The sequence below is a fragment of the Rutidosis leptorrhynchoides genome, chromosome 11, assembly GCF_046630445.1.
Source record: "Rutidosis leptorrhynchoides isolate AG116_Rl617_1_P2 chromosome 11, CSIRO_AGI_Rlap_v1, whole genome shotgun sequence".
Taxonomy (NCBI): Eukaryota; Viridiplantae; Streptophyta; class Magnoliopsida; order Asterales; family Asteraceae; genus Rutidosis; species Rutidosis leptorrhynchoides.
The window spans coordinates 21882481-21908259 of NC_092343.1; the positions used below are offsets into that span (position 1 = coordinate 21882481).

At 36.3% G+C, this 25779-nt stretch overlaps 2 protein-coding genes across 2 annotated transcripts; one reads left to right on the forward strand and one right to left on the reverse strand.

Annotated features, from left to right (window-relative positions):
* Positions 1-9584: 9584 nt before the first annotated feature.
* Positions 9585-16062, forward strand: LOC139874360 (uncharacterized). The gene is made up of 7 exons (XM_071861802.1): positions 9585-9653; positions 10499-11521; positions 11931-12011; positions 12208-13239; positions 13339-14349; positions 14668-15561; positions 16003-16062. The coding sequence occupies exons 1-7, from the start codon at positions 9585-9587 to the stop codon at positions 16060-16062; spliced, it is 4170 nt and encodes a 1389-aa protein (XP_071717903.1).
* A 566-nt stretch (positions 16063-16628) lies between these two features.
* Positions 16629-24068, reverse strand: LOC139874362 (uncharacterized). The gene is made up of 7 exons (XM_071861803.1): positions 23124-24068; positions 21102-22094; positions 20439-20519; positions 20287-20328; positions 18901-19899; positions 17576-18469; positions 16629-16930 (listed from the first exon to the last, which is right to left on the reverse strand). The coding sequence occupies exons 1-7, from the start codon at positions 24066-24068 to the stop codon at positions 16877-16879; spliced, it is 4008 nt and encodes a 1335-aa protein (XP_071717904.1). The 3' UTR covers positions 16629-16876.
* Between the last annotated feature and the right edge of the window lie 1711 nt (positions 24069-25779).

Genomic DNA, 25779 nt, shown 5'->3' on the forward strand with positions numbered 1-25779 from the left:
TTTACTGTCTATATGAGCACGAGCCGACTTGACTGTGAATAACCCATCAGATTGTAACTCCCATACCCATTTATCCAATTAGTCACACAATTCCAAGTTTTGTAATTCATCTTCTAACATGCTGAGTTGTTGTGTGTTTCTACTAAAGATTTCATCACGAGTCCAAACCCACCGCCATCTATTATTCACCTATTTTGAAGCTATCGAGTCTTCCTTATTAACGTCCAAGTGAAACAATCGATTGTACCTTGATGCTAAAGAAGTAGGCCCTGACCAAATATCTTGCCAAAACTGCACGTTTTCACCGTTGCCCACTTGCATTCTAATGGTGTTTGAAGGAAGCAAACCTTCTAAAATAGTATTATTACATACCGAGACTATGTTAGCCCAGGTACTGTTTCCGCTCGCGTGCTCAAACACACCACCATAGATCGATTTCACAACCCGCACACATAAATCATCCTAGTTATGAATAAAACGCCATTTCCACTTGTAAAGCAAAGCGAGATTAAAACCTTTCAAACTACCAATGTTCAAACCCCCTTGCGAAAACGGAGCTAGCACCACGTCCCACTTAACCCACACCATCTGTCTATTATTTAACGTCCCTCCCCAAAAGAAACGAGAGCGAATAGATTCAAGTGATTTCAGAACGGATTCCGGACATTTATAGATAGACATCAAATAAATTCCAAGACTCCCCATGACTGACTTTAAAAGTGTCGATCTACCTCCACAAGAAATAAGGTTTGCCTTCCAAGATGATAACCGAGAAGAAAACATGTCAACTAAGCCGGACCAGTTTCCAATACACTTCATATTTACGTTGTAGGAAAAGTACCCGAATGACATCCTGTCTCAGCTGCGAACGTGGTAACTTGATCCTCATGAACTCCAATACCAAATAAATGGGATTTTGAAACATTAATCTTTAATCCGGATACTAAAAAAAACACTTTTACAAAGAATAGCTTGGAGATCTTCACGACTCTAATCTGAAAAAATCACAACATCTGCGTATATAAAGTGAGAAAGACATAAACCACTATTACCCACCAAAGAACTTCAAAAAAGACTAGCTTCCATCGCATCACGTAGAGCCAAATATAGGCCCTCCATAACGATAATAAAGAGAAATGGACTAAGAGGGTCTCCTTGTCTCAGTCCCCTTTGAATATCGAACTCTCGAGTAGGGCTCCCGTTAATTAAAACCGAAGTTCTAGCCGATTGTAAACAGCCCATAATCCAACCGCACCAAATATTACCAAATCCCAATGATTTAAGCATGAAAAGCAAATAATCCCAATTAACCGAATCATATGCCTTTTCAAAATCAACTTTAAACAAAAGCAATTGACGATTGCTCTTTTTTATCCACGATATAATTTCGCTTAACATTAACGGACCATCCAAAATCTGACGGCCACTAATAAAAGCTGACTGCTATGGGCTGATAAGATTATCAATGACATTAGATAATGTGTTAGTCAAAATTTTCGAGACAATTTTGTATAACACACCGACTAAGGATATAGGACGAAAATCGGTAATACGGACAGGATTAGCCACCTTCGAGATTAAAGAGAAAAATGCCAAATTTGCACCTGCAGGCATTCTGCCCGTTTCAAAATATAACCTCACATCCCTACAAACGTCATCATGAATAATATCCCAAAAATGCTTGATGAAAAGAAAAGAAAAACCGTCCGGGCCCGGTGCCTTCGAACTACCACACTCCCAAACTGCATTTTTTTTTTTTATCACAGAGTCATCAACATTACGTTCTAACATTAACACCTCCTCGTTAGACAGCACGTAGTTTGGCCTAATGTCACAAAAAGTAGCCCCTGAATCAACTTTTCGAAACTTGCTTTTATAAAAATCAAAAAATTGATCTTTAATGAAATTCGGATCAACGATCCAAACGCCATCAACTAATATCCCTTGAATTGCTTGTTGTTTGCGTTTGTGTTTAAGAGAAGAGTGAAAAAACTTAGAATTTTCATCACCATCCACGTCCCACTTGATTCTCGATTTTTGCAAAGCATCTTGTGATTTCAAAGAAGTTAAATGAGTAGCCTCCTGAAACAATTTATTTCTCATATGCACATCATCAGTAGCTGCAGTTTCTGCATCAATTAATACATCAAGAGCTATTATTTGGTTAGTTACCTCATGTAAACTCCCAGATTCATTGGTTCTAGTATGTTTACTCCAATTTTTTAACCGATGTTTAACTGCACGCAACTTTTCAACAATGGACAAAGCATTATTTCCACGAACTTCATTCCATGAATCGCTCACAATGGACTCAAAATCAGGCCTGCTAAACCAAGAGCTGAACACTTTAAAAGGTGTCGGGCCGAAATCAGTCTTTTCTTGGTACAACATAACCGGGGCGTGATCCGAAAAACCTCTAGATAAAACCAAACCTCTTAAATCATTCATCGCAACACTCACATTATTCGTGACAATAAATTATCGAGTTTACTCATTTTATCTCCCGCTTTTGTGCGCCAAGTAAAATTATTCCCACCGAGAGGTATCTCTAATAAAGACGAAGAATCAATAAAGTTATTGAATATCAAAGCATCATGTGGACTAAAATCAGTTCCTTCCCTTTCATGAGCATATTGTACTGTGTTCAAGTCACCAAAAATAATATAATCTCCCATATTAGCAGCCATAAACGATTGAATATTATTCCATAATAATGACTTGTTGTGAATTGCTTGAGGAGCATAAATGTTCACCATAAAACAATCCAACTCTTCTCGAACCCACCAATAGACACAATATATTCATCAATATATTTTCGAACCCAAATAGACCTCAACCGAGAAACAATCAATATATTCATTTTAGATTCTTGTAAGCCTAAGAGTTGCACATTTTTAGACACACAAAGATCCCGAATCCATTCTCTCTTTACAAATTTCTTTGACCCGCAGCTATTTAATGAGACGATCTTCATTGAACCACCTTATACACACCTGGTCTATCAACAGCAGTTTGGAGATTACAACCGGTAATGTTGTAACCCAACACATTGTTAACCTTTATTAACCTCTCAGATTCCTTTTCCAACACACCACTATTAATAGAGATTACAACCGGTAATGTTGTAACCCAACACATTGTTAACCTTTATTAACCTCTCAGATTCCTTTTCCAACACACCACTATTAATGGAATTTGTAACATCCCGCCTTACCGCGAGCACAATATTGTCCGCTCAGCCAGTAGGCGCACGGCTTTTTCTTGGTGACCACACGAGGATTTCCCAGGAGGTCACCCATCCTAGTACTACTCCCGCTCGAGCACGCTTAACTGCAGAGTTCTGACGGGATCTGCTGTGCTTGTAGCCCCAAAACGCGTTGTGTGTGGTAAGGACAAGAGTTACCTTATAAGGGACTCAAACCTACTTATGCAAATCAATGTGGGATGAGGTATTACAGAATTAGCAACGAAACTATCAATAATGGGAACAGTATGACGGCTAACAGAGCTCGATTCTTTATCCAAGTATTCAACATCTTGATCCTTATTAGAATAACCAGGAGGAAAAGGAATGCTTGAACTCTCCTCCACCTCCTCCTTTTTTGTGATAAATGAACCGAGGGATTAGAAGCTTTGTACGAAGAGGAGGAGTCACCTAGTTTAATCCCTGTGAATTCTTTAAGTGGATCCGAATTAATGTTATCACCATCCTCCTATTCTAAATCATCAGGGAAAACACCTTGAAAATCATCATGCAAGTCATCTGATTTAACTGAACTCTCGTCATTACAATTGTCGATGACAAAGTTCCATGTGCCCACCTCTTGTATTAGGACCTCAACATCCATACCATTAATACCAACCACTTCTGTTAACAAAACATGCTTCTTTGAACGTGTCGCAATACATGCCCGACCCATACTTAAAGGCAATTTGCTATTCGATTCGAAAAAGAGAAATCGACCAGCTAAGTTTGCCACTTTTATAAACGCCGAAGAACCCCATGCACAAGTCGGAAGACCCGAAATATCTACCTAAATAATCCGTTCATCTACAATGAAATTCTCTGAAGCATCTTTTAAGTAAGAAAATAAACTCGTTAGGTTTACGTTACCTTTAAACGCCTCGCGACTATTTAAAGAAGGAAATTGAATCCAAAGCCAAAAACCACCAACATACTGAACTTTTATATCATCGAAACCTTCAGCCATGAGATTGCGATGAACAACGGGGATGGAGTTAAACTCCTTCACCTTCACCTTCACCTTCACAATATTATCCTTGTTACCCACAGTGGCCAAGTCATCTTTATCCAAAACTAACTTCTTTGCCGGCTTTGGTATATACACAGAACCACTAATTTTTGAAGCAACATCATTAGAATTCACATGTACCTTTTCATCACTCTTAGTTTGAACTGGTTGAGTCATCACTTTTGGAGGTTCTGGAACTTGAGATTTAGGCTTGGGGTTAGGCCTAGGTGATTTAGAAGCCGTCACAAAAACATGAAAACTTCCAATCCACACATCGGCTAACCTATTCTCCATAGCCACCGTATTTTTAACACCCATGAACCGAATGAATGCAAACCTTCTTCCTGATTTGGATAACTTTTTCGTAATGAAAACATCTGTAAGGCATCCATACACGTCGAATGTCTTCCACAACATGCTAACATCAGCGTAATCAGGAAAATTAGTCACAAAGAATGATTCGGTAATCTTGTCGATATCTTTTTCAAACGGGATATCGATGTTGATCTTGTGATACGAATCCTTATTGTTTCGTCTTTGTTTGGAGAACCATCCATCGTTGGAAGCAACTGTGTGAGTATTCCCTACCATCGATCCCTCCCGCCCCGGTGACCGGTGCCGTGAATTGAACGATCAAACCAAAAAATTAGGAAGATCCGAGAAAAAAGGAGGGAAAAAAATGCCAGTCAGGTTACCTATTTGTTCATATCAATTCTGGAATATAAAGAATAAATGATTATTGATTTTTGGTTGTTGCAAGTCCTTTTAAAGAATATGAGAAAGAAGTTCTATTTGCATTGAGAGCGGTTAACAAGTTTCTGTTGATTTATATATTCGGGCAGGTTAGATGACAAAAGAGGTTTCTGTTCTACGGGACCGGTTTTCTTTTAAAAACAGGTTTCTATTGTTATTGTGTAACTTAGAGGCCTTTTTTTTTTAGAAAAACCGGTTCGGTTTTCGCGAAATGTTAAAAACCGGTCTCTATTCTCTTTAAGAAACGATTTTATTATTCTCCTCGGAATATAGGTTCCGAATTCCTTACAGGTTTCCTATAAATATAATGAACAATGATAATAAAACAAGTGACAATGGTGATCGACAATGGCGGTTGTGGTATAAAGGGGCGGCTTTGGGTGAGAGTAGAGGAGTTGTAGCTAGACAAGCGATTGATTATAATCACTAACCCACGAACAACAAACAAATAGTTAAAGCATAATGATAAATAAAAACATAAAATGACACGGGATTTAACGTGGTTATATCCCAACTCCAAAACACGGAGAAGGGTTTACTCCACGATTCTGGAAGTTTCCTCCCTTCAGAACCATTTTCGCGACCGCAAGGAATGTCTGGTGGTCGCGAGTTTTGTTTTCTCAGCACATCACAGATGTGATTCTTGCGACTATAACTCTAAACTCGCGGTCACCAGTTTCACAGATTCAGCAAACCTTGTTTAATTCGAACTTCGCACTCCAATAATCTCCAACTCGAAGGAGACATTAAACAACCTTCGCCAACCTATCACTATGTTTAAACAAATCCATAATAACTCTAGACTAGCCGATTACCAACTCCTTTTGATACCGTCGGATGAGATACCCGAATCACACCGCACTTCACTCGTTAGCCTACGAGCAAGTGTAGTCTTTCGACACCAAAAAACACCGCTGAGTGATAATCCAATCTCATAGTTACTATCTTGGGTTATTTTGGTTTCTTTCGCCACCATCTTCTAACACGAAGATCATCTTCTTACACCAGAAGACCAATTGAAGTATGCGATTCTTCAATGATAGGATTCTTCATAAGACTACACCGCCTCACCGATTACTCTAGACATGTCCAATCCCGAGCACACGTGTCAACGATCACCCTCGTACGGGATTTCACCGTCTATCTATGATTTTCCTTCCCAGCAATCAGAAAATCCAACAGACGCCCTCGTAGACTCTTCATCAAGGCTCCAGTGAGAACGCAGTTACAACCTCGAAATCTACTAACTTTTCAACTTTTCTCTTTCTCGCTGGTTCACTGACTTCCTCATAGCTTGAATTTCATAAACCCCATCTTCTCATCCCAAGCACACTCCCACTGTACGAGTAAGAAATAAAATCACGGCTACTCGAGAAGAAACTTGGTTTGTATCACCAGTCAATCACAAATTTCTTTGTCATCGGAGAGTAAAACAAGTACTTGAAGCTCTAGTGTTACCCGGAATCATCACACTAATCTTGAGAACATTGGAGAACACCGTCGCATAATCATCTCCACAACTCACTAGTTGTCTAACTCCCACTAGCCCGATAGCTTTCATCGGTTACCAAACTCACACCGAGTTCCCGACACCCTCAACAATCCTAGAAAGCTCAAGTTCCGGGACTTACAAGATTATCCACCCCTCTTCCATTACCTAAAGACTTCTAATTGATTACCCTCGAAGAATAACCCGCTCCATTAGTTATACCATCAACCAAACCCAAGGAACCATCGAACGCGTTCTATCCAACTCCCTTTTGACAACGAATTTCCTTAGTGACAAGAAGCTAAAATTAGCCCGCATACTCCATAGATCATGGAATATTGACCAAACACCATTGGTTATCCCGTTTCCAAACCCCGCAAGCACCAAACTTCCTCGATACTCCTACTATCGACTTTCAACCCGATGCATCTTGTGTGTTCTTCATCCGCTCTAACCCGAGAGAAAAACACCCTCCTGAGCTTCCATAACAAACCTACATCTCTGAAAAGTTTCCGAGACAAAACCATCTCGTGCTCGCATCATCAAACCCGAAAAACGTCATCATGAAAACTACCCAGATTCGAAACATCATATCTCAAGATCCAGTCAAATCAGCCTCAAATTTTTACCACGTTTAGATAAGTAAGACCACTATCCAGACACAAAAAATCAAGTCGATCCAACAGTTAACGGACCAGCTACGAAGTTTCTTCTACAGCAGCTCCTGGAACTCCGAATTTGATAGTCCATCATTCTTTCGCACGGGATCTCGAAGAACAAGAACTCAGATCCGACAACTGGATCTCCCGAAAAATCTCTCCTCAACAAACCCATTGACCCGAACTCTGACTCCGTAACCCTTTGCGAAAAATAAATCACCATCATAATGCAATCAGCGTCCCGATTACAAAATTACTTCCAAGAACCGATACCCGAATCTTGTGTGATCAACTATCCCGAATACATAGACATATCCATGAGTTCATCGTGACCAACTAAGTCACCTGGTCTCGATACATGTTGCAAAACAAATCCCTCATCTAACATTGATGAAAAGACCGAACCATCAACCATATTGAAGAAACTTGCTTTCAAATTTGTCATCGCTCCCAAACTCGAAACCTTGAGCTCATGATACCACTTATTAAGATTTAGGACCCAAACAAGACAAGTGATTGATTATAATCACTAACCCACGAACGACAAACGAATAATAAAAGCATAACGATAAATAAAAGCATAAAACGACACGGGATTTAACGTGGTTATATCCCAACTCCAAAACACGGAGAAGGGTTTACTCCACGGGCGCAAACCGGAGATTTTTCATTATTATTTTTATGCACACATTGTATGGGTTACATAGGGTGTTTATATATGCAAATCTAAACAAGGAAACAACGTAACGAGCAAGAAAATACGATTATGGAAGTTTCCTCCCGTCAGAACCATTTTCGCGACCACAATGAATTTCTGGTGGTCGTGAGTTTTGTTTTCTCAGCACAGATGTGATTTTTGCGACCATAACTCTAAAATTGCGGTCACCAATATCACAGATTCAGCAAACCTTGTTTAATTCGAACTTCGCACTCCAACATGTGGTTATAATCCGGTTCTTTGGTGTTATATCACAAAACTGAATGTTTTGATCCTTAAAATCAATGGTTGCAATATGATGGGTAACTTGGAAATAAAGGGTGGCTTGTGATTGGTTCTCATTATCCCCATAATCTTGGTTCCAAAAGCCATTCTCAGAAAAACTAAAAATATTTCTCAAAAGGAAAACTATTCGTTAGTCTCGGTTAGTTTTCAGACTAAAGGTGTAATGGTTTAGTGTTGGATTAAACCTTTATTATTTACAAATAAACTGCAACTAAGAGAGCTGGGAGTGGGGTTCAGTCTTCACCTCGTCGGGCCCCTCGTCGCAAGTTATACCACTCCCCCACCCCGTCACATATGCTCGTCACACCTTGGTCACTCTCACACGCAACGAAGTTGCAAGGTTTAAGAAATAAATAAATACAAACATAAAATGTAACGGCTATTTTCCTTATCGTTGGGAATTTATTTATTTATTTTTTCTTTTTTACATTCTATATATACACAACACAAACACAAACACAAACACAAATCTCATTCACAAACACAAACAAATGGCAAATAACTAGTATTATCTCAATTCACAATGGAGTCCACTCTCACCCTGTTCACCCGAATCAGCTCAAGGTTCGGCTAGGTGGTGAGGCTAATCTCAGTTTTTCGAATTTTGCCAATTCACAACAATCATTTTCACAAATGTCTCCCGAGCAAATGCAAGCGTTTATGATGTGGCAACAACAACAACAACAACAACAACAACAACAACAACAACAATCACAAGTTCTACAAACATAACAAACACAAGTTCCACAATCACCAAAACGCAAGTCAAGAGCAAAGGCTAAAGGAAAAGAAGTTGCGGTCGATTCGTCTCAACCTAGAAGACGAACTGAGTACTTGTGGGAACCCGAAGATGAGCTACGTTTAGCTCAATCGTGGATTGCGGCTTCTGAAGATCCAAACCAAGGCATTGATCAAAAGTCGGCTTCATTTTGGAACGTGGTTATGAATAAGTACCATTTGAGGGGTCTACCTTACAAACGAACAAAGGATATGTTGACCTCCAAATGGACAAAAATGAATAAATGTTGCAGAAAGTATGGTGGAATCGTGAGTCGTCTCAAACGAGTTCCACATAGTGGCGAGGGTGATATCAATTTCAAGGAACGTTGTGATGCACAATACAAGGTGGAGACGTTTAAGAGGTTTAATAATTACCTACCTTGGGAATTCCTAAAATATAAGCAAAAGTGGAACAACCCGACTCCACTTAAAACAACCAAACGTGATTGTGTTAGTTTGAATGATTGTGATCTTGATGAGGAACTGGAGGAACCGGAAGAGAATCCAAATGCGGAGCTATATGGGGAGGATGCAACACCACGACCTCCCGAAAAATCAAGAAAATCAAAATCACAAAAGACGTCTTCGAGTTCCGCCGCTTCTGCAAGATCCTCGTTTAATGAAAGTGCAAGCGGTACTTTTGATTAATGACTAGTTACTTTGATTTGAAAATACTACAAATGTTTACCGCGGGAATGGATGAAGAAGATGCAGTGGTTCTTCAAGCGAAGAAAGCGGCGATTCGGGCCAAGCTTCGAAGTGGAAATTGAATCGTTTCCTATTGGTTTTTAATAAATAGGAAAAGGGGCTATTTATAGGCTTTTACTGGATACATGAAATTAGCTATTAGTATTACCTCACCAAAAGATTCAGTACACCACTACTACCCATTTTACTCTTGCATGTCTTCTTAAAAAATTGGTACACTCAGGCACTCAGGCACTCTCCCTCATACGATTTCTCAACTACAATTGAATAATATTCGGTCAACATGCTGACCATTCCAAAACTAAAAAACAATATGCTAATACGTACTAAAGCACAACCAACCTTGAATAACATATACTTAGAATATGCAACCCAACATCATACTCCTAGAAATACAGTTACCCTAGTCTATACGTAGAAATAAGTCCCTGAAGAAACATTTATCAAAATTCTTCCACGGCCCTTGAATAACCTGCAATTAAACAATAGCCACAATATAGAATAATAACACAAGTTCTTTCAATTATGTTTCATATTTTGTTTTTGGGTATACCTGGTTTCCGAAACGCTTTGCAAGCCAACTAATCGTAGGGAGACTACCTGCTTTGCGGGCAGCTTACAGTCGTCGCGGGTGAACCTCTGTGGCCACTAGGAGATTATAATATTTAGCCATGTGAGATTCAAACTCATGACCTCCACTTTGGAAGGGTAGGCCCTCACCAGTCCAGCACCACCCCGTGGTCAAATTGTGTTTCGTTTTAGATTACATTAGCACAACACCTTATTTTCAACAGTCATTTAGGAGTTGTTTCTTTGTTTATGACTCAATTTTGTTTTTCACTACTTGTTGCAGAGACCAAGCTTGGAAGACTTGACATCTCAACACAGTCACTTGAAAATTAGGCTCCATGATATAACTTTGGCCACCAATAACTTTTCTCACGCAACCCGCATTTTGAGAGACGACTTCTATGACGTATACAGAGCAGAAATTGAACATTTGGATAATGAAAATTTTGTCCTCGGAGAAGAGAATACTAAAAGTGAACGCCCCAAGAAACGGTCTGCTGTCATTATAAAACGCCTGCTCCCTGTTAAGAAAAAAATAGGAGAAGAAGTATTTTGTATTGACATTGATATGTTTGCAACCTGTAAGCATCACAACATAGTCACTCTACTTGGATTTTGTATTGAAGATCGTGAGAAGATCATTGTGGTTGAGGATGCTTCTAATGGATATCTCGTTAAATATTTGAGAAACTACAAAAACAGATCGCTCCTTACATGGGAAAAACGTTTGAAAATATGCCTTGATATTGCATATGGACTGAAGTACCTACACCATGAGATGGAAGACCAGATGACGGTGATACATCGTACTTTAGATACTTACTCAATTGCCTTAGATGAGAATTTCGGGGCTAAGATTGTTTATTTTGGGTTATCGGCCTTTCTTCATCCGAACCAAGATTCTCTTTATAATGATTACATTGTCGGGTCACAATTTCACATTGACCCGGAATATGAAGAGAGTGGTATGTTGAAACGAGAATCAGATGTATATAGTTTCGGAGTAGTTTTGTTCGAAATTTTATGTGGAAGGCTAGCCAGCAATCGAATGTACAAGAAGGAGAGTAAAGATGGGGTGGCATATGTGGCACGCCAGTGCTTTCGTAAGGGAACAATAATGGAAATTGTAGATCCTATAATTAAGAATGTAAATGATGACAACAATTTTCTTACAACTAAAGTACCCAACAAAGATTCTATAGAGACATTTGTACAAATTGCTTATTGGTGTTTGTCTGAAACTCAACACCAACGTCCCACAATGAAAGACGTTGTCAAGGAGCTTGAGAAATCATTATCGTTTCAAGTAAGTCAAATATATTTGTATTTGTCTCCAATTTATTGATCACCATTACCGATTCCTATCATCTTAGGAATGCTAAATGCTTATTAATGTTATCTTGATATGCATATAAATCACCAACTCGTGTAAACTGAGAACTAGTAAATTAAGAAAAACATGTAAACTTCACTTAGTTTAATTATGGATCTCCGAAATAGAGGGATTAAGGACTTCAATATTTAGTTTAATCATTTGAGTGTTACACACTTTTAAAAGAAAACGTGTAGTTCATATCTGATGCCTAAAGGATATGTATCATGAATATCCAAATCCTACAAAATTTGACGACATATATATTACGTAGAAAGCATAAAGTTGAGATTTTGTTTACCACTAATCTTTACATTTTTCATGTTATTGCTTAATGGAGAAGCAAGTACAAGGCCAAGATTCCGACCAAGTTGTAGATGGATCTGATGATTTATTAGAAATGAAATCGACACATGAAAATCCTGTAAGACTCTTCTTCTATTTTATTTTTCTTTTTTTTCTTATTATCATTTATCAGTAGCACTATTTAATCTTCCAATAAATAACTTTATTTCTTGTTGTGTATGATGTTAACAGTCATTTTAGGAGTTTTACCTTTCTTATGACACAAGTTTTTTTTCAAGTAAAAGCCTTTAGTTTTTTTTTACTACTTGTTGCAGAGACCCAGCTTGGAAGATTTGACATCTCAAATCAGTCACTTGAGGATTAGGCTCCATGATATACATTTGGCCACCGAATACTTTTCCGAGGAATACATGTTGAAGAGAAGTAACACATGTGAGGTATACAGTGCAGATCAACTTGAAGTTTGGGATAAAGAAGAAAATTTTCTCTCTGTAGGAGAGATGAATAAAAGTGAACATCCCAAGAAATGCACTGGTGTCTTTATAAAACGATTTCTACAGAGAAAAGGTAAATTAGGAAAAGGAGTATTTCGTACAGACCTCGAAATGCTTGCAACTTGTAAGCATCGCAATATAGTCCCTCTACTTGGATTCTGTATTGAAGGTCCCGAGAAGATCCTTATCATTGAGGATGCTTCAAATGGTTACCTAGTCGAATATCTGAATAACAACAAAAACAGATATATTCTTACATGGGAAAAACGTTTGAAAATATGCCTTGCTGTTGCATATGGATTAAAGTACCTGCACCATGAGATGGAAGACCAAAAGACGGTGATACTTTGTGATTTATCTACATTCTCAATTGCCTTAGGTCAGAACTTTGTGGCTAAGATTGTTGACTTCAAGAATGCGGTCTTCCTTCCTCCTAACCAAGAAGATTTTTTTCCAGCTTACGTTCGTGGAAATCCGTTTTACGTCGATCCAGAATATGAGGATAGTGGTAGGTTGAAAAGAAAATCTGATGTATATAGTTTCGGACTCATTTTGTTCGAACTTTTTGGTGGAAGGCTGGCCGACGATGTAATGTACACGAAGGAGAATAAAGATGGGCTGGCGTCTATGGCACGCCAATGCTTCAGTAATGGAACATTAATGGAAATGATAGATCCTATGTTTAAGGAGGAAAAAACTGATGACAAAAACTCTAAAACATCTAAAGGAGTCAACAAGGATTCTGTCAACACATTTGTCGAAATTGCATACAAGTGTTTGGCTGAAACTCAAGACCAACGTCCAACAATGAAAGACGTCATCATGGAGCTTGAGAAAGCATTATCGTTTCAAGTAAGTCAATTTGTTCTTGTGTAATACATTATTTTTCGGGAAATCTAGCACGGATACGATTTTTTACAAGACTCTTTACCCCTTATCACAATCTTGCAGGAAAATATATTGAAGCACCTTAAAATTCCACTCAGTGATATAATGTTGGCCACAGATAGCTTTTCCGAGAGATACATGATTCTGAATGAAGATAACTATCGGATATACAAAGCAGAACTTGAGCAGCATTCTGATCACCTAAATTTTGCCTCTTTTTTAGAAGAGAACAATAGAAGCAAACCACCCAAGATACCCAAGAGATGCACCACTGTATTAATAGAACGCCGCTTCATCAGAGAAGAACACAAAGGAGAAGAACTATTCTTTAAGGAAGTTGAAATGCTTGGGGCTTGTAAACATCCTAACGTAGTCACTCTACTTGGATTTTGTGATGAAGATGACGAGATGATCCTCGTTTTTGAGAATACTAGTAAAATAAAACTTAAAAGTTATTTGAAAGACATCCACAAGCCTATTCTTAGATGGTCACATCGTTTGAGAATATGCATTGACGTTGCAAATGGATTGAGGTACCTACATTACGAGATGGATGGCCAAAAGGTGATAATACATTGTGATATAAGAAGCGGCACAATTGTCTTAGATGAGAATTTGGGGGCACGAATTGCCAACTTTGATACGTCCATCTTCCTCCCTCCGTATCTAGATGATGATACTTTATGTCCGGATGATATTATTGGTAGGGTTGGTTTCATGGATCCAGAATATGAAAAAACGGGTAAGTTAAAACGAGAGTCAGATGTATATAGTTTCGGAGTACTTATGTGTGAAATCTTATGTGGTAAAACTGAGCTATCATACTTTAAGGAGAGTGACGAAAGGTTGGCAGATGCGGTACGAAGATGCTTTCATGAGAGAACCCTAAATGATATGGTAGATCCTAAAGTTAAGGAGGAAAGCGGTGACGTCTTTACCTTAAATAGAGGACCCAACACGAACTCCTTGGATACGTTTTTGGAAATCACAATTGCGTGTTTGGCAGAAACTCAAGACAAACGCCCAACAATTAAAGTTGTTATCGAGGAGCTAGAGAAAGCCTTATTGTTTCAAGTAAGTTTCTGCTTTAAAAACTAAACCTTTTTACGTTGATGAAACCTGGCCTCTTCTCTCTTCTCTGCAAAATATGATCTAGAAATTTTAATCATTTGAATTTTTAAAAAAATCACTATGCTTTTAAAATTTTGGGGATTTAAAAAGCACTAGGGAACTTTGAAAAGTTAGTGGATTTTCTTTTGTTTGGAAACATGAATTTGGTACATGTACTTTAAGAGTCCTATTCTTTTCAAAATTTATTTTGTTTCGTACAGAGTGAAAATTTAATAATATTCACGTATCCAAACCTTTATTTTGGTGTCCCGTGGTTGACAGGAAAACAATAAAGACACCCTAAGGATTTCACTTGAAGACATACAATTAGCCACAGAAAACTTCCATGGTAAAAATTATATTGGTAGAGGAGGGTTTGGGAAAGTTTATAAAGGAAAACTTCCACAAAGTGATAGCATCATTGTTGCAAAACAGTTGGATACAGAGGGTGGTCAAGGAGATAAGCAATTTCGGAATGAGCTTCAAATTCTTTTCGAGTGTAAGCATAATAATATCATTAGCCTTGTTGGCTATTGCGACAAAGAAGATGAAAAAATCATTGTTTATGAGTATGCGTCTAGAGGGAGTCTTGATAGGTATCTGAGTGATGCTCATCTTAATTGGATAACAAGACTTAACATATGTATTGGCGTTGCAACCGCACTGAATTTCCTTCATAGAGGAGTTGGAACACTAGAAATGGTTATACACAGGGACATCAAACCCGAAAACATTTTGCTAACCGGTGACTGGAGTGCAAAACTTGGTGATTTTGGACTTTCTTTGATAAGTGCAATAAATAATGAAACTGACTTCATCATTGATCGTGCATGCGGTACAGAGGGCTACGTGGATCCACTTTACTTGAAATTGGGTTTCTTAACCAAAGAGTCTGACATATATTCGTTTGGTGTCGTTTTATTTGAGATCTTGTGTGGAAGATTAACATTTGAAACCCGGGAAGGTATGCATCTACCAAATTTCATTAAACAGAGATTTCAAAAAGGAAAAGGAAAACACGATGCAGTGGTATTTGAGAAGATAAAAGAACAGATAATGCCAGAAGCATTGAGTGTATTTCAGATGATTGCCTACCGGTGCTTAAATGAGAAGAGAGAAGAACGTCCAACGGCAAAGGAAATTTTGGAACAACTTGAGAAGGCATTAGAATTGCAAGTAAGTTATCGCACTTTTATCTAGCTAGGCAGGGTTTCATAAATTAAATGTTTATATATACATATACATATATATATATATATATATATATATATATATATATATATATATATATATATATATATATATATATATATATATATATATATATATAACTAAACTGTTATATAGTTTCAATCATAGGCACAGGTTTATAAACACAACACCAACTAATAAGAGTACTTATATATAATTAGATTCCCAATAATTAATTATATTGTTCCTCACCTAGAGCTTTAACCATAACATATATAAGAGCTCTGTTTTTATCTCTCGTTGTCTGTTGCCAACTCTGCCTCCAATTAGATAAGCGACAATTTAGAATATGAGATCAAGTCACATTATTTTCATTTTTAATGGTGTATCTTTAATGTGGCTAATATGTAATCAAATGATATGTAGTATTTGAGTTACATGCAGATGTCAGGAGGTGATGGAGCTTCTACAGGTACTTCATATTGATTACAAGACTGAAAGTAAGTATGTTGTCACCGGATACTGCAGATCCATTTGTGTTGCACTATATTCAAGCTTTCAAAATATGTCACTATTTGTAAGCTTAAAAGCGAGTGTATTTCTTTGAAATGACTCGAGTTTTTCATTTGAAGGCCTTGAGTTTCGGCCAATGCAAGAAGAATTCCATCATTATTCATTAATCTGTAGTTTTCTTGTGTTTTCAATATTCTTTTGTGAAACTAAAATGGGATACGTGTTGATGTTGTTTTACGGTCATGATATGCAAATGACACTTTCATCATTCATAACTATTGTGCCCTTGTAATTTTACATTCGAACCTCAACATACTGGTCACTACTGCCAGTTTAGATCTTTTGCTAGTAAATCTTCAAATATATAATTAATTTGCATTTGTTCCACAAGATTCTAGGTGTTATATCAACTATATAACATAACCCACATATACTGTATTAGCATCAACTATGCTGAGGGTTCTGTTTTGTAAAAAACAGCCTCTGATTCAGTATAAATGTTCCAAATTAACATATTTGAGAAAATCGACAGCTTAATTAATCTCCAAATTATAATTGTGAATACATGAAGGGAAAATTCGTGAGACACCAAAAATTATTACTAAACTCAACGACTACAATGATCAGTTTCAAATTCAAGGATATACACATAACAAATTCAAATAAATACACAGAACAACTTCCACTCATTCACCTGATCATAATGCAATCCACGACACGTTTCTGAAAGTTTGAATTCCGTGTAACACAAAACGACATGCAGCATCTGGGACCCACATATTTTCTTTCAGTCTTGCAATTGATATGAAGTACTACTAGAATCTCCATCACCTCTCGAAATCTGCACGTAAATCAAATATGTCATGCGATGACATATTTCTTAGTCACATCAAAGACGTAAAACTTTTCTCAACTGTGTACTGACATATCTTATGATAATTTGATAGGCCATTTAAATTTGAACATAATGTGGCTTGATATTGTAAATCATGGCTTATTTAGTACAGCTGGAGGCAGATTTGTCAACAAACATAAGAAAAAACAGAGCTCTTGTGTATTAATTATTAAAGCTTCAGCTGAAGAACAAGATAATCAATTACAGGGATGCAATTGTGATATAATCATTATCATAAAGTACTATAACTAGTTGATGGTGCTTATATAAAAAAATAAAAATAAAAATAAAAAAATAAATAAAAATCAAAAAGTGGTCAAGAAACTTCAAACTCGAACTTAACATTTTATGTAGCAAATTTGTTATAATTAACATCCATTTAAGCAAAACTTGTAAACTAACAATATTAAGCTTATATTTCACTTATACAACACTATAAGATCACACACACACACACACACACACACATATACACACACACAAAGACAGACACACGCACACGCACACACACATATAAGCATTTTCTTTTCCAAAAAAGCATATATAAGTATTTATGAAACCCTTTAGCTAGGAAAAAGTACGATAACTTACTTGCAATTCTAATGCCTTCTTAAGTTGTTCCACAACTTCCTTTGCCATTGGCCGTTCTTCTCTATTCTCATTTAAGCACTCATAGGCAATCATTTGAAACACACTCAATGCTTCCGGCATGATTTGTGCTTTTATTTTTTCAAATACCACCGTCTCGTGTGTTCCTTTTTCAAATCTATCTTTGATGAAATTTGGTAGATGCATACCTTCCCGTTTGTGGATCACAAACGTTGATCTTCCACACAAGATCTCAAACAATACAACACCAAACGAATATATATCGGATTCTTTGGTTAAGAAACGCGATTTCAAATAAACTGGGTCCACGTACCCTTCGGTGCCGCACGCATGATCAATGACGTAGTCAGTTTCCTGATTTATTGCACATATCAAGGAAAGTCCAAAATCACCAAGTTTTGCATTCCAGTCGCCGGATAGCAAAATGTTTTCAGATTTGATATCCCTATGTATAACCGTTGCTAGTGTTCCAACTCCTCTATGAAGAAAATCCAATGCGGTTGCAACGCCAATACATATGTTAAGTCGTTTCATCCAAGTGAGACGAGCATCACTCAAGTACCTATCAAGACTCCCTCTAGGAGCATACTCATATACAATGACTTTTGCATCTTTTTCATCACAAAAGCCTACAAGACCAATGATATTATCGTGACGATACTCAAAAAGAATTTGGAGCTCATTCCGAAATTGCTTATCCCCTTGACCACCACTTGTATCCAATCGCTTTGCGACAATTGTGTTGTCACTTTGTGGAAGTTTTCCTTTATAAACTTTCCCAAACCCTCCTCCGCCAACACAATGTTTATCATGGAAGTTTTCTGTGGCTATTTGTATATCTACAAGTGAAATTCTGAGGGCGTCTTTGTTGTTTTCCTGTCAGCATGAGACACCAAAAAAAAGCAAGAGGAAATATGATAATTATAGAACAGGTACCAAATTGTTGTTTTTTATGTTTCCAAACGGAAACCACCATCTTTTCAAAGTTCACTAGTGTTCCATCCATATAAATAAATAATAAATATTGAGAGCTATACGTAAACGGTAAACGGATAAAGTTTTTCTGTTCAGCCTACCCAAGAACGGGGAGTAATTATACTAAGTTTTACGCGGTCTAATATTATCCCCATGACCGTTTCTGATAATCTCCTCTTTGACAATAATGTTTTAACCTGAGACCTCTTACTTACTTACAACTATACGTATAGTAGTGAATTTGGGGAGAATTTAGTTCCAAAAGGTCGTTATTAGTAATTATAAAAATCATGAAAAGATAAAAAGGTTTAGTTTTTAAAAGAGTGACTTACTTGAAACATTAAGGCTTTTTTGAGCTCGTCAATAGCAACTTTTATTGTTGGACGTTTGTCTTGAGTTTCTTCCAAACACGCAACTGCAATTTTCATGAACGTATCAAAAGAATTTTTATTGGGACCCCTAATTAGAGTAAACTCGTCACCACTTTGTTGCATAATTCTAGGATCCACAATGTCCTTCAAGGTTCCCTCATGGAAGCCTCTTCGTACCACATATGCCAACCCTTTTTCATTCTCTTTAAAGTAATTTTTGTGGGCTACTCTACCACATAAAAGTTCACACAAAAGTACTCCGAAACTATATATATCCGATTCTCTTTTTAACATACCCGTCTTTTCATATTCTGGATCTAAGTAACCTTCCAAACCAATAATCACTTTGGTATAGAGAGCACTGTCACTTAGATGCGGAGGAATGAGTATGGAAAAAGCAAGAAAGTCAATTCGTGCCCCCAAATTCACATCTAAAGCAATTGTGGTGCTTCTTATATTACGATGTATCATCACCTTTTGGTCTTTCATCCCGAAATGCAAGTACTCTAATCCATATGCAACATCAAGGCATATTTTTAAACGTTGTGCCCAAGTAAGAATAGGCTTGAGTTTGTCAAGTAAATAAGTATCAAGATATGTCTCAATAGTATTCTCAAAAACCATGATCATCTCGGGATCTTCATCACAAAATCCAATTAGATTGACTATGTTACGATGCTTACAAGTGGTAAGCTTTTCAATTTCCCTAACGAATAATAATTCTCTTTGTCTCTTTTGTCTGATTGTGAAGTGTTTTATATATACAGTGTTGCGTTTCTTGGGTAGTTGGCTTTTATTGTTCTCCTCTATGGAGGCGGAACTTTCTTGATCAAAATGCTCAAGTTCTGCTCGGTAAAACAAATATCCAGACTCAGACCTACACAGGTATGCCTCAGCAAAGTTATCGGAAGCCAAGATTATATCACTGAGTCGGATTTTTAGGTGCTTCAAGACATTATCCTGCAACATTAAGACAAGGGGTAAATATAAATACTTTTACAGAAGACAAAGACGCTTTTATATCTACATGAAAAGTTAGTATGACAGTGGAAGAGTATCAAGAGTTGACTAGAGTTGATGGAAGTCAACAAAAGTCAGAAGAAGAAAAATGTCAACCGATCAAGCGTCGTTCCTCCTATAACCTACATCATACATGGAAATTCTACACCTCCTCATGTAACAACTCGTCCCACATCGGATAGAGAGGCGGGTCGTTTCACCTCCTATGGGTGTTTCACCAATTTCCATTTTATTTCATCAAATTTTTTATTTAGAACCCATACCTATTATGTTATAAACATATAAATAAAGTAAATTAAAATAAGGAAAGGTATATGAAAAGATTACCTTCAGGTTCACCCATGTAGTACTTTGAGCTGCAGAATGTTGCTTTAACATCAAATACAAGAAGAAATAAGTCATTTATTGGAATAATATATATTTGATACCGATTAGTGATAAGAAGAGGAAAAAGAAAACAAAAATAGAAGAGGTCTTACAGGTTCTTCATGTGTCAATTTTGGTCCCAATGAATTATCAGATCCATCGACAACTTGGTCAGAATCTTGGCATTGAGCTTGCTTCTCCATTTATAATTAAAATGAAGAAAAAAAAAAGATTAGTGTAATAAATATATCAAGGTTATGTTTTTCATACTTGCAAGGCATATGTGCTTGATATTGAACTTCAATCTGTTGTCTTTCAACTGTAGTTTATTACTAGGAGCTATTCAAGATCCTTTGTAGGCATCATATAAGAACTGTACGCTTCATAAAAGCTTGTAATACTCAAATAAGTCTCTTGTACTTAAATGTACTAAAATATTAATTTATGTACTCTTTTTTCTTTTAAGATCAATAATCAAACTAACTGATAGGACTCATGGTTGATTTTCTGAATGTACTTTTATATTCTACTCACACATATAAGTTTCACGAGTTTGTGATATATGCAAAGCGAGTTGATTTGTACACCACCTTCTTTTTAGCACACATCACCAAAATAATAGACTGAAATGAAAACTTAGAAAAAAAAAAGTTATTAGGGGTAAAATGGTAAAAAATTATTTTAGTGGTGTATGGCAAAAAGGAGGTGATATTCCATAACAAAATAATTAATGATTAACAATAAATTGAAGATAAAAACAGATTTTCTTGACTTACTTGAAACATTAATGCTTTTTCAAGCTCTTCCACGACGACTTTCATTGATGGACGATGGTCTTGATTTTCAGCCAAACACCAAATTGCAATTTTTGTAAACGTGTCTATAGAATCTTTGTTAGGTCCTTTAGTTTTAAATAAAGGATCGATGATTTGCATGAATGTTCCTTTAAGGAAACATTGGCGTGCCACATATGCCAACCCATCTTCATTCTCCGTCATGTACATTTCATCCCGGGCTAACCTTCCACAAAACATTTCGAACAAAACTAATCCGAAAGAGTATACATCCAATGCTCTTTTTAACTTGCCACTTTTTTTATATTCTGGATCAACGTATAATGGATTGTTACTAGAAAAACAAAAATAAAGAGCATCTAGGTTCGGAGGAAAGAAGACCGAACTCCCAAAGTCAACAATCTTTGCTCTAAAATTCTCATCTAAGGCAATTGAGAATGGGGAGATATAACGGTTTATAACCGTGTTTTGGTCTTCCATCTCGTGTTGTAAGTACTTCAATCCATATGCAACATCAAGACATATTTTCAACCGTTTTTCCCAAGTTAGAATAGATTTGTCTTTTTTGTTATTCAAATAACTAACAAGGTATCCATTATAAGCATCTTCAACGATAAGGATCTTTTCGGAACCTTCATCGCAAATTCCAAGTAAAGTGGCAATGTTGCGATGCTTACAAGTTGTAAGCATTATAATGTCTGTGAAAAATACATCTTCTCCATGTTTGTCTTGTGTAGAAAGAAGGCGTTTTATAATGACAGTGGTGCGTTTCTTGGACCATTCACTTTTATTTTTCTCTTCTATAGAAGGAAAATTTTCTTTATCCCAAAGTTCAATTTCTGCTCTGTATAAGTGATATTGTGTAGTTTTAAAGATGCTGTATTTGTCTGAAAAGTTATCGGTGGCCAAAGTTATATCAGCAAGTTTAATCTTTAAATGACTGAGTTGAGATGTCGGGTCTTCAAACTTTGTTCTCTGCAATGAGGGAAAACAAAGGCTTTACTTGAAAAGAAACAGTAAGAAAGAAACAAAAACTAAAATGCCATGACTGTTAACTAATGTGTTTTGTCAATAACAAATAAAGGAAACAAGATTCGTTTTCAGAGACGAGTGTTATAATCTCCAAGTGTTTAAATACTTGCTTAGTATTTTCTCAATTCGTGCTTAAAATCTCAAATTTAAATCCAAAACCGTAAAAGTTGACTTTTTCTCAAAAAGTCAGCTGTTTTAAGCCATTGAATGTTTCAAATGTTTATAGATCAGATTAACATTTTCATTAGTCTTAAGATAATCCATTAAACGAACCTGGAGCTATTTTTATTTTTTCTTGTTTGTGCTTAACAAGACTTAATTCGGAAATTTATCATAAACTTTGACTTTTGTTAAGCAAAGCTTGATCTTGAGATTTAATTTTGTTATACACGATTTTATGGTTTGGATAGCTGCACTTTATGATATAAAATCAAATCGCAATATTGGTTTTGTTTAAATTTAAGCTTAAGTCAACAATCCCATTTAAAGTTATAATGTTCATAGAAGAAGCTTATGTGATTTACTATAAGTTTTAGATGATAAGACTAGATTAAGGACTGAATAGATTTATGTTATAAAGTGGAATGAATTCGTACAGTTCTTTTTGTTCAGTTTGAGGTTTAGATCGAAAATCACTTTTGGTGTTCATCATATAAACCGTATACCCTGTTCTTGAACAGAGTTTAAAAAGGTTTTTGAGAAAAGGTAAAAGGAAGAGCTGTAACTTCAAGTTTTAATTAAAAGGATCTATATTTTGTTTTTTCCCAACTTATATTAATTAAAAAAAGGCTGTTTGCTTGTTTAAACCTTACTTTGTTCATTGGATTTGCAATACTCTATGACAATAATCATGATTTTGATTTAGGTAACATTTAGGCTTATTATATTAACAAACATGATTTCGATTTGCAAGCTTATAAATTAGTTAATAGACAAAATGATGATAGCAGATGAAAACAATAAAGGTCTTACAATTAAACTTGGATGTGGTGGCTCATATGGCATCTGAAGTTCCAATGCATTCTCAAGTTCGTTGACAATATACTTCATATCCGGGCGTTGAACTCGCTCATCTTTTAAGCAAAATAATGCTGTTAATAAGTACGTTTTGCATGATTTCTGACCCATCTGACTATATAAACTAGGTTCGATTAATTTCAACAATTCTTCTTTTTCATTTTTAAATTTGGCCAAGGTAACTAGAAACTTATCATCCGCATTTGGTATAAACGATTTCCTCCCAATTATAATTTCCAATAAAATGACACCAAATGAATAAATATCGGACTTGTGAGTTACACCACCCGTCTTTCCAATTTCTGGGTCCATATACCCTTTTGTTCCAAAAGCTTCCGTATACAAAACCTCATCCATTCGATGTACTGAATGGTTGATGGAATATTCAAATCCAGATAACTTTGGCTCAAACTTATTATCTAATAATATTGTAGAGCTGTTGATATTAAGATGTATGAGACTTCCCTCATTATGGATGTAACTTAAAGCACGCGCAACACCATTGCTTATCTTCAACCTTTGAATCCATGTGAGGTTTGGTTTGCTTAGATGCATTTCGAGACTTCCTTTGGACTCGCGCTTGATTATGATGACCTTCTCATCTTTTTCATCACAAAACCCGATAAGAGAGACGATGTTTTCATGCTTGAGACTAGAAAGTGCAGAAATCTCTCTTAAGAACTCGATTCCGTGCTTATGCTTACGGTCAAATCTCCGAGCAGCAATCTTCACCCACTTCCCGGACCGAAACATTCGTCCTTGATAAACTTTGCCCAATCCGCCATGACCGATGACATTTTTATCATCGAAGTTGTTGGTTGCTTCTAGTACGTCTTCAAGTGGGATTTGTAAGTGATTAAACTTCGTGATTGGAGATTTCGTTTCTCTTTTTAAATCCATCTATCTGTTTCTGTTTATATATATAAAAAGAAACAGAGTACAAAAACAAAGGAATATAAGTTGCTGCTTTTCGTCAAAATAAAAATAAAAATGGATTGCATTTTTATTATGTTTACAGGGATAAGGATATAATAGTCATTTTACAACTCATACACACTTTTTGAATCACAAACGGGTATGAAAAATCAGTTACCTTGGGTTTACTCACCGTCGTTAGCACCGTCAACGACGATCTGCTGTTCTTACAGAAATCAACGTTTATACACGTAACAAACAACGCTGTCGCAAGTACAACATGGAGTATTCGTCACTGTGCAAAACCTCCACCGCCGTCGTGAGTACAACCACCGGATATTTTATGCCGCCGCCTCTGGCCGCCGGATACGCCGGATCTAGCGATTCATGTTTATCTCCTTTAATCGCCGGAGATGAATGTTTTCAGTGACACTAGAGAATTAATTAAGGTTTATGAGAAAATAAAAATTTCCGATTAGGCCTTGAACCTTCAATCGACGGAGTTGTTCATGCGCGTCGTTGAAGATATGATTTGGAAAATAGATAATAGGAACCTGAAGTCTCTTAGCAGGTGAGGTGAAGATTCAACTTCTAATTTTGTGTGAGCCGTTGTAATGTCAAGCTGCTCATCTGCTCATTATCATAATATTGGTACAGTAATACTCATAATTACACTACATAATACACATAATTACATACTACAGTACAGAGTAATACATAATCGTCGGTGCTATACTTTTGGTTGGGAGTGAAAGAGAAAGAAAACGAGCATATGTGTTGAAATAATTTTGGTTGGAAGATGAGTTGTCGAACTGTGATTAGTTCTTTATTAGTCCATTTCTTTTTGGAAATTATATATAACTAGTAACTAGTAAATGGGCCAGCCGCGCTGCTGGGCCCAGTTGTTGGCAAGCTAGTAACACCCGCCTACCTATTTTGACCATGGCAAATCCATTGAACGACAACATAATACAACCGCCTACCTATTTTGACCATGGCAAATCCATTAAACGACAACATAAATTGTGATAATTTTTCATTTTTTGTGAAAATAATCAATACAAAACAGCTTTTTGCCCAAAAAAAAAAAAACCTCCAATATTATATATATAATAAAATAAAATAACAAATTAACAAATGTATATTAAATATAAATATAAATACAAATATATGTCTTTTTTTTCTTTTCAAAACATGGCTCTGGTTATGCTTAAAAAATTATATCAAACTTAAATGAAGTTACATTAAAATTAGTAAGTTGGTTGTTAGAAATGGTTATCAAGAAGATACAAGTATATAAACCGTGTTTTAACCTCTTATAATGAAAACGTATCGGACTGCAAATCTTGAAATGACAGTTTGACCCCGTCCTTGGCCTCGAGGAGTGGTGAGCAGCACGGAACGTGAATCAATTTTTTAAAAAGTATAGCTTTTAGAGCTATGTTTACAAAAAATCATATTAATCATTATATATTATAAATAAAAGTAAAGGACAAAGATAAATACTAATTAGGAGATAATAGGATAAACAAATGTTGTTCTCTATATAACACCAAATTTATTTATGGTTAAAAGTTTAGATTTTAAAGTTTTAGATGGTAATAGTATTTATTATTTAGATTGTAAACAACACTTTTTATATATTTTCGAGTTTGTTTTTTCACACACCCGGTTATCACGCATTAGATGTAGAATA